This window comes from Antedon mediterranea, chromosome 2 (genome assembly GCF_964355755.1).
Source record: "Antedon mediterranea chromosome 2, ecAntMedi1.1, whole genome shotgun sequence".
In the NCBI taxonomy this organism is placed as follows: Eukaryota; Metazoa; Echinodermata; class Crinoidea; order Comatulida; family Antedonidae; genus Antedon; species Antedon mediterranea.
This window is the reverse complement of record NC_092671.1, coordinates 17,599,015-17,609,041: the sequence shown is the minus strand read 5'-3', so window position 1 is coordinate 17,609,041 and position 10,027 is coordinate 17,599,015. Positions and strand designations below refer to the sequence as shown.

The 10,027-nt window shown below is 32.4% G+C and overlaps 1 protein-coding gene across 2 annotated transcripts in view; it reads right to left on the bottom strand.

The window, feature by feature from the left end:
* Positions 1–168: 168 nt before the first annotated feature.
* LOC140040618 (carnitine O-palmitoyltransferase 1, liver isoform-like) overlaps positions 169–10,027 on the bottom strand; it is a 31,321-nt gene continuing 21,462 nt past the window's right edge. Inside the window, exons 10-18 of one of the 2 annotated variants that reach the window (XM_072086682.1) lie at positions 9,320–9,394; positions 7,793–7,926; positions 6,713–6,863; positions 6,043–6,207; positions 5,358–5,492; positions 4,818–4,970; positions 4,211–4,324; positions 3,530–3,622; positions 169–2,706 (exon numbers count right to left, since the gene is read on the bottom strand). In XM_072086682.1, the coding sequence (XP_071942783.1) occupies positions 2,635–2,706; positions 3,530–3,622; positions 4,211–4,324; positions 4,818–4,970; positions 5,358–5,492; positions 6,043–6,207; positions 6,713–6,863; positions 7,793–7,926; positions 9,320–9,394 (1,092 nt within the window). In that variant the 3' untranslated portion in view covers positions 169–2,634. The remainder of the gene's footprint in view (positions 2,707–3,529; positions 3,623–4,210; positions 4,325–4,817; positions 4,971–5,357; positions 5,493–6,042; positions 6,208–6,712; positions 6,864–7,792; positions 7,927–9,319; positions 9,395–10,027) is intronic. The other variant, XM_072086683.1, reaches the window with a different exon arrangement.

The following is a 10,027-nucleotide window of genomic DNA, read 5'->3' as shown; positions in this document are numbered from 1 at the left end:
ATACTAATGTTGTTAATTAGTTGTAGTATTTCACATTTTCAAAATGTGATGAAAGACGGTGAAATAATATGTTTTGTGTCAGTATGAGTAAATCACCTATGTGTGTGCCACCGATGTAAAGGTGTTATTCAAAATAAATTGGTATTCCATTAAAGAAATGTTATCTCTTTATGTTGTTTGTTAAAAATCACAAGCTTAATAAACTTGAGCATAGAAATAGGTGTGTTTCAACATGTCCCACTGTATTAAAGTATCTGAGTATGATACTGGACCGATTAATAGATAAGATATCAAGAATCGGCTAATCTTAAACTAAGGTATAATAAATATAACATATACAGATATGCAAACCAAAAGTTAATTTAATATTCCAAGAAAAATGTCAAAATAAAACCATGGACTACAACTATGTCAATATTTGGTTTAAAGAAGCAATGGAAACAATCTATATTTAGCTTATGAACAAATTCGTTAAAAGCAATTTGAATTTGATAAATAATATCCGATTATCAAACTGGTAATAAGCGAAGCGTCCTATATAGGCTTCTTGCATGGTGACAGCACATTGATTTCTCCACTGTGAGGGAGAGGCTTGAATTTGTTTAATAAACTCTAAATATACTATAAGCACTTTAAATGACAATTCTGTAGGAATGACTTATGTGTTGCGTATTAACAGTTGCATTGCTTTGCATATACTGTACACCTATACGTAAACAGTACGTTGGTCCATACTTACATTCCAAAGTGAACCAATTATTGCTTACCTTAGTGAAGCTTACCTTGGTGAAATGTATTTTTTAGGAAAGTGCAAACCTCAAATTTGCATGCATGAATTTAAACGTGATGGAGAACGACTACGAAAGATATGTTTGGGATAATTACGCCGTGATTTCTAAACTGCCTATGCCACATATCAATTATACTTAGTTTTTAAATACACCAAACACGGGTTAAAATTCTACCAAACATTAATTATTGCTATCCAATCACGTTGAGATATTGAAATTGACGCCAAACTATGTTAGCAAAATGTGAACCACACAATAAATATGTCATCACTACCATATAAACACGCACATCAAGTTTTCTATATCACAACACCACTATGTATAGACCAAATATTATTTTTTGTATCTACAACTAATTTGGAATAATTCACTCCTATATACAGATATTAATAACAATTATGACCTCGGGTAATAAAATAATTGATACATCTATGTGGTACTGGCCATGACATAAAATATCATATTACAGATACATATTAAGGAGATAACGCTTGGTTCACACTAAGACACAAAGCAAGGACATAAGTGCAACATAAGATAGTTGACCAATCACAAGGGATGGATTATTCGAACTGTCGCTTGTCATTGGTCAGCACGCTTGCGGGCTCCCTTTACGTCCTTGCGTTGCGTCCTAGTGGGAAACAAGCATAAGAGTTAATTTGTCTAGTCAACTTTTAATTTTTAAAAGGGTCCTGGAAATAGGTTTTTAGGGTGAAGATTGCAATGTTTTCCCACCGTTTCGGCTCTTTATATATAGATTATCCTACTAAAATATGTTAACATTTTTAAAAAATAAATAAATAATACAAGATATATAAAAAAGAATGTGTGTATGATGTAAGTATATGTTAAATTGCTTATAGTAATACACATTCACTAGTAGATTGATTTTTTTTGCATTGTTAAACTCAAGGCAGATTGATGCAAGACTTTGGACACTAATACAACTGATAGAGCTAAATATTTAAGCTCTGTCCACACTATCAAATTTTATGTGATGTGCCCATATACGGACATGATGATGTTATAACAATACAATATTTGGGCACGTTTTTTTTTTGTCAAACTAGTTTGATAGTGTAGACAGAGCTTGTGAAGCACTAACTATAAGTTGAACGTGAAGCTTTATCATTACACTGAATGAATACTAGCAAAGACAGGGTGACTTATGGCAAGTGAACAGCGGTACATATTATAAGAGATAAGATAGGGATATAAATACAAAATCTCACAAATTTAAAACATGTGTTCTACCATGGAGAAAAAAAATGTATATACTTATTTCTCTACGGTTCTACTAAAATCAATCCTTAAATTGCAAAACCTACGAGAACATTTACAAAGGGCACTTTATATCTAAAATTGTCATCTAGTTTTTTAATTGTGGCCACGTAAAACAGATAACCATTTTTAAAATAAAGAACACTAAAGCAACATTACTAATAAACACTTTGAAGGATAAAAATTACCAATTTTAAGAGCTATTTAAGTCTTGAATGAGGTATTAAAACCATAGCAACGAGGTATCACACAAAGACACATAAAATTAAATATTAGCTTATAAAAATAGCTGAGTTTTTGTAAACTCAAATATTGAAAAGTTAATGCATTGAATAATTTACAATTTCTCCATACCATATCTACAAAGTATCTACAACATAAAATGTGCTGGATATATCGTAAAGACAACTTTAAAAAGCAAAACAAAATATTTTATCTGGTCTAGTTCTAATAGGCTTCTTTAGCAATATTTGCATAAACCATACCATGTATATATTTTCTTATACACATGAACACTTTATGCATTTTTTGTGATGTAGTGTGCGATTGTAAACCATTGCATTTAGTCTATTTTAAAAAGGTTTTTGACATCTGCTAAAGCCTTTTCTATTGCTTGGCCAAATTTTCTTGAATTCTGTAAGAAAACAAATACATTTTTAATAGAAATATACAAACATATCAAACTAGTTTGCCAAATATGGTAGTGATATGCTTAAATATGGTAGTGATATGCTTAAATATGGTAGTGATATGCTTAAATATGGTAGTGATATGCTTAAATATGGTAGTGATATGCTTAAATATGGTAGTGATATGCTTAAATATGGTAGTGATATGCTTAAATATGGTAGTGATATGCTTACATATGGTAGTGATATGCTTAAATATGGTAGTGATACGACATCATCATGATTCATTTTGTGTTTAGCTAATCAGTTTATTAACCGATCAGTGTTTCTATGAATGGATGACTAGAGTGTTACGTTGTTTTTCCACAGGATATCGCAGTTACGTTGTTTTGCCTAAGAAATGACTTTCATTCTATGCACGTCATTTCCAAGGCAAAACAACATATCTGTTAAAAGTGGTAATAACTTTTGATCAAATTGAATAAATTATTTAAAATTTTGTATTTAATAATAATTATTATTTATTTATACTCATGCAAAATTTCACATCATTACGATAATTTGTTTCTGAAATGCAAACACTCAAACTTCAATTCAATTTTTCTCGAAAAGCTAAATTTTGTAGTTACTTTGTTTTGCCTTGGAACGGCCGAGTTGGTAGCAGGAACGCTAGTAGACCAAATCATTTTGCTTTTATGATCATTTGGAAAATGATCACATAATGAAACATGAATGCAAAAAAAAAAAATTAATTTAAATTGAATGTCAGCCCAAATATGGTAGTTTTACAGTATTTTAACCACCAAGATGGAAAGAAATATAACTTACTGAGGTAGAACAGGACACTTTGCAGGAAATATGAATAAATAACATGTTTTCACCAGCAATGATATAAGAGACGCCATAACCATCATCAGATACCTGAAACAAACAGTTTAAGTTTTAACAGTGCTACTACTGTATGCTATATTCATATGTGATGTGTATTATTATTGTAGTATGGAAAATGAATTCATTATTATTACATTACAAGTAACATACTAAACACAGAAAGTGAAGTTTCAGTAATGTTAATTATGATCATTAATTTATAGCAACAATGTGCGAGTGAGTGGCCGAGCGGTTAATACAGTTAAGTGTAACTGTAATTAGCCATAACATCGGCTAGAGTTTGAGGTTCACTCGCTCCATGGTTCTGTTGGTACAACGAGTAATTACGGATAAGGACTATAAACAATAGGTCCAGTGTACACATCTAGCTCACATGCACTTTAAAGAACCTAGTACATCTTTACATCATCTTTACCCCAGTGTACTAGTACACACACAGCCACTGATCATAACTGGGCCCTCTGGCAGACCAGTCTTTGACTGAAGAGGTTACACAATATAAAATAAAATACAACAAATGTAAAAAAAACATTGTAAAATGGCTGAACAATGTTTGATTAATAAATAACATTTTAATTTAATATTGTAACATCATTGAGGAATTCAACAAATACATACTGGGCCAAATCCTCCTCCAGCTGATATGTACTCAGGATGTTTCACAAGGTCCATTTTCTTAGTTTGTTGATGAGGTGTTTGACTGGTAGATAGCCGCCATGGCTCTGTCAATGCCTAAAACATAAGTATATTTAGGTTAGGTATTAATAGGAAAACGATTTAAATGTAAATTGTACAAAATACATAATACCATTTTTACTAGTTTTAACAAGAAATGCCTAATATTTGTCCTTGTAAAGAGATAATTTGTCCTTGTGAACATTGATCAATAAAAAAGTTCTTAAGCTCTGTCTACACTATCAAAATGTATGTGACAACAAATGTGATGTGCCCAAATATGGACATGATAATGTCTCTAAAAGAAGTGGTAAGGTATGAATAGGCGCGGCTCATGGGCAATACCACTGTAAACAATTTTTTATTTTCGGGTTATGTTATCCCCTTGAAGGGGATAAGGCCTGTGTCGGTTCATCCAGGTAAGCTAGACACGTAATAGACTTGGACATATCACTACCATATTTGGCCATATCACTACCATATTTGGGCACATGACATTTTTGTCAAACTAGTTTGATAGTGTAGACAGGGCTTTAGAGTATATTCAAACCTCATGCAGGAAGGGAGATTCTTCTTCTAAATACTTGGACACAACATACAAACAGAACAAGTGCCTGTCAATTCCTTTGCCATTCATCGCATCTCGGTAACTTTTCACATGAACATCAACAGCTTTCTTAAACAGTTCTAATCTCTGTTGAGCCTGTAAAGGAATAAAACAAAATAAAATTAAAATTGATTTCTAGTCTATAGAGGCTTATACCCTTTTCACATCTGCAAAATGTAACAACTTTTAACAAGTTGTAACCAGGTTTGCATAGTGTGAATACAATTTGTGGAAAATCTCGCGAAATTATACAGGGGACCTCTGACCTCTGAAAAACACTGATGAGAGGCCTGTTTTTGTTCAGAGATGTTCCGAGTTATTACTGCGCATGTATTGCCCTAGTATTAAACTGACTAATCATAGTAATAAAATAGTGCACAAATAGCGTGATCAGTGTGAAAAGGACAGTAACAAATAGTCTATGAACTATTGTCTATTAACAAATAAATAAAACTATGAAACAACAAGACAAAGAAGACTCACCGAGTATTCTGGGTTATCCATGGAACGCACAAAATCACAAGATTCTATCGTACATGGCCGTACAGTTTCAGTTCGTCCCTCACGGAACAATCGCGTCATCGAAGCTTCATACGTCTGGTTAAAGCGACCTTGGTCCTACATAAAGTAATCATTTATTTGTTAATACTTTTTCCTGAAGCAATACTGCAAACAAACAAGGTTAACATCTTTAATGTCTTATTCTATAATTAGAAAACTGCATATCAATTTGAATGAATGCATCAAAGCTATTACTTTTCTAATTTAAATTTAGGCATATTGCCAAGAATAAGTGGTTACATTCATCTGATCAACTTGCCATCTGAGCCTATCTGTACCATACTGATTGCATCCTTAGGCAAGATGCTTTACTATCATTGCCTCGTCCTTTGTATGTCTCGTGTACATATAGTACATGTTAAAGAACTTAGTACATATTCGAAATAGTAGGGGATCTGGTAGGCGCTGCACTGCTGGCTGCTATGGGTCCGTGGAAGGCCCAATCTGAATTTCCTCAGTTTCCAGTTAAGCTTGAGGACCAGAATAACTACCTTTAACACTTTTTTGTCAAGAAACAAAATATCGGTATTTCACAGGGTTTAGGATCAGTAGGCAAGGATCTTAACCACCAAGCTACAACTCCACTCAAATATTTAAATATTCTTACCCTATAATAAGCTAACTGCATAGCCATTTGAATGAATGCATCAGGGCTAACTTTACATTTTTTCATCAGTCCTTTACCAAATGCATTATGTACTTTAACGTGGAGGTCTACATCGTTAGCTAAATTTATTGCGAATTCCCTGCTGGTATTGATTACACCCAACAACTGAAAAACAAAAACATAAATTAAATTATAATAATTCCCTCTTTGAATTTAAATGGATTAAAGTTTACTTTTATAACAAAAATATTATAATAATATACAGCAATAATATATAGCAACAAACAAAACCTAGAAATCTACACCTGGATAACCCGTGAAAGTTTAAGAGTGAGTGGCCGAGCGGTTAAGACAGTGGAACCGTAATCCAGCCACAACATCGGCAAGGGTTCTCAGCTCACTTGCTCCATGGTTCTGGTTCATGGTTCTCAGGTAAGGAGTATAAACCATAGGTCCAGTGTACACACCTTGCTCATCTGCACTTTAAAGAACCTAGTACATCTTTCGAGACGAGTAAGAGTATAAACTGGTTTCCAAGGGGGCCAATAGATATCTGGGATTGTTAAGATTTTAAGAACAGTTATATAAAATGATTAATAATTTAAGTTATTTACAATCTCTAAAATTACAATGTTTATAGTCATCACACAAATTGAAATCAATTTCTTACTTCTGGTACAATGTTCCACTTGAGCAGCTGCGGAGGGCTCAACTCCTTTGTTATGGTTCCTCTACAGTGGCCATCTTCTCGGTATCCAAGTGTCATATAGTCTTCTGCGTAGGCATATTCAAACAGATGGGCCATAATTGGGGCATCGGCACTAGGAAAACAATTTATTTTGTTATTAACATATACCGTATAGTTACATTTTCACAATCAAAACCACACATTATTATAGTATATCAAACAATATAAAGTATATATAAATTTGGTTTCAGAAATGATACGTTTTCTGCTAACTTTTCTGGCTGTTTTGATTTAGCTTTTCGCTTTTTTTTTTGTATCTCCATTGAGATCCAGCCACTGATACCCACAGCATTGTCATTTTTTTTCAGTAATTTGCCTTTGGATTTATAGTTAATATTACAAATATGATGTTATTTACAATCTACCAGCAACCTCCTTATACCAGACTTTCTGAAAACCGAAAACTCTCCTAATATCAGACTTTTCTAGTGTATATGTAGTCCAAAAGGCTCACATTTAGATTAACAGACTTTCCGGAAAACCAGACATATTAGCAGTAGCCCAAAGTTTAAATTGTATACATAATTAATTTAGATGATAATAATGAATGAGACTACTGAATAGCACGCAGCTAGTGAAGACATTAAATTAGACAAATTATAAGACAATAGTTTGATGAAATTATGTGTGCACATTACTTCCGATGAGCGTCCACATAACGCTTAATACAAGGGCATCACACCGTTTTTATGAAGAAGCTATGCAAATTTGCCAGAAGTGAAAAGTGCCGATCACAATATAAATATATACATATATACTTGCGAGTTTTGAAGTTATTTGTCTACACAAAGCTAGTTTATTGTGTACGCGAAAGTAGCACCTTTACTTCTGAGTCTTCTGAGTAAATTGTCTGTAGTAAGGTTGTAACTTAATACAAAGAACATCTTCACAGGCATTACTACCCGGGGCTTACAACAAACAAATTGCTCCTTCAAGTTTTACCTTCTATCCATCTATACGTCCCTAATGCTATTTATACATACTACGCTATATACAACTTACATTGAATGTTCAGCATTGCATCCAACTCGTCCATTCTTGAAGACAACAAGGTTGAAAGACTTGTCAAACCAACGATCATAACCTTTGCCATGGAGTAAAGAGCGTCCAAATCGATCTAACTGTGTGTAGTCATCCTATATAAAGAAGCACAATTAAATGATGACAGTTTATATACATTTCTTGAATACATTATTATTATTATTGAAAAACTGTTTTCATCTACCAAAACCAACAAAGGTAAGTCCTTCAATTCAAAATAAAAAATATTATAATATTTGCTATACTACAACAATTTTAAATGTACTGTATTAGAAAATATAAATGACTATATAAACATAAAAACTTCACTGTTCATATCCCCTTTACACTGCTGCAAAAGTGTGGAGATTAATTGTGTAACCGTGTCATAGACTTTCTCTTTGGCCCGAGAGGGCTGTGTTACTGTACAACAATTTGAGAAAATTGATATAGCAACCCAATGATTTTTTAAATAGAGCATACAGGTTAATATTAGTGTACAAAACATAATACAACTTATTAATTATTACTGATGAATCAGTTAATTAATTGTCTATCACATTAAAGCAACATGACCATGTGGCAACCCTACAATCAAGCTCACCAATTGAATAAAAACATCATCCCCAATCATCATGAAATACATTTATGAACCAAATGATAAAAACTCATAAACCATCTATTAATATTATATCAACTGTAGTAAGATCTACTATACATTATGTTAATATTCAAATCTCTTTGGAGAGATCTGGACATGCTATAACACAAAACATGCAAATCTAAAACAAACACCTCTCCATACAAATTTGCCATACTTGGCACAAATTTGTTAAATTTCTGAAGCCTTTTATTTGCTTCAAGAATGACCATACAACTCTGAACTTACAATAATGGTTTAGAAACTTTGTGGTGAGGGAGAAGTTGTTGGACATGTGAAGGGAAGGAAGGGAGCATTCATCATCTTTTGTTGATGATGGGGTAAACGGTTAGGATCAATTAATGTATGCTACCACATTTTAAAATAGTCTTCCATCTTATACAAATTTGCCATAACTGGTACTGGTAATATATCTGCATTTTATATGCTTTTACAAATGACAAATACATGATCTTGTTTCAGAAAATATGTGGCAAGGGAGAAGGTGTTATTTTGAGGGATGGAACATACACTATTGTTTTTTAGGGTAAAGGTGGGATCAATTAATGATATCTTGTCATGCACGTAATTTGATAAAAAGTACCTATTTGAAAAAAAACTATAAGCATTAGTTTGAAAAATAATTGTTAGTATATAAATTATAATAAAGTAGGATGAACCAAAAATGAACCAAATGATTAAAAGCATAATGCAAAAAGTAAGCAAAATAAAAATACCAGCACCCCACCCCTAGTGTTATTAAAAAGCATAAATAATACAGCTAAGAATAGCAAGTTATTTAAATAAGCAAGCATGCAATTGATTTTAATTGTACAGGTGAGTATCTGGGGACAAATTGTTTACTGTACCTTGTCTATAGGGTTTTCAGATGATCTCTTGGTATACCATGATGGGTAAACTTTTCGGAAGTCTTCAAGTGGTTCCTTGTATGAAACAAACATGGTGGCAGGGGTTTTAAAATGGACATGAAATGATTTTCAAATTGCAAGATATTCACAAGTTTCATTTTCACAAGTTGCACTAAGCAGATTTTAGTTTAATATCTGTTGTAGTATAGTATGTCATTTTTTCCAAAATATATCATTATATAGCCATAAACACCAATGTGTAACATGAAGAGATAGAAATTATTGTTTTTGCTTATAAATTCATATTTCACAAAACCATTAGGATACAAAGTTCTGTACTGTATTTAAAACAATGTTTAAGCTGTCTACACGATCAAACTTTATGTGACAAAGCAAATGTGATGTGGCCATATATTTTTTGGACATATCACTACCATATTTGGGCACATCGCACTTTTTTTTTATAGTTTGATAGTATAAACAGATCTTTAGTAATACATAATACCCTTTTCACATTCTGATTATACAGTTTACACACACAAAGGTGTCAACATCTACGTTTGTGTGGTGTAAACATTGCTAAGCGATGTGAAATAGTAGCAAAATTATCATTTTTGGGTTTAAAGGTGTCATTTGTTTAACAAATTTCCATTTGTTTTTACATAATTAAAATAAGCTAAAGTTCAATCACTTTATAATAAACAGCAT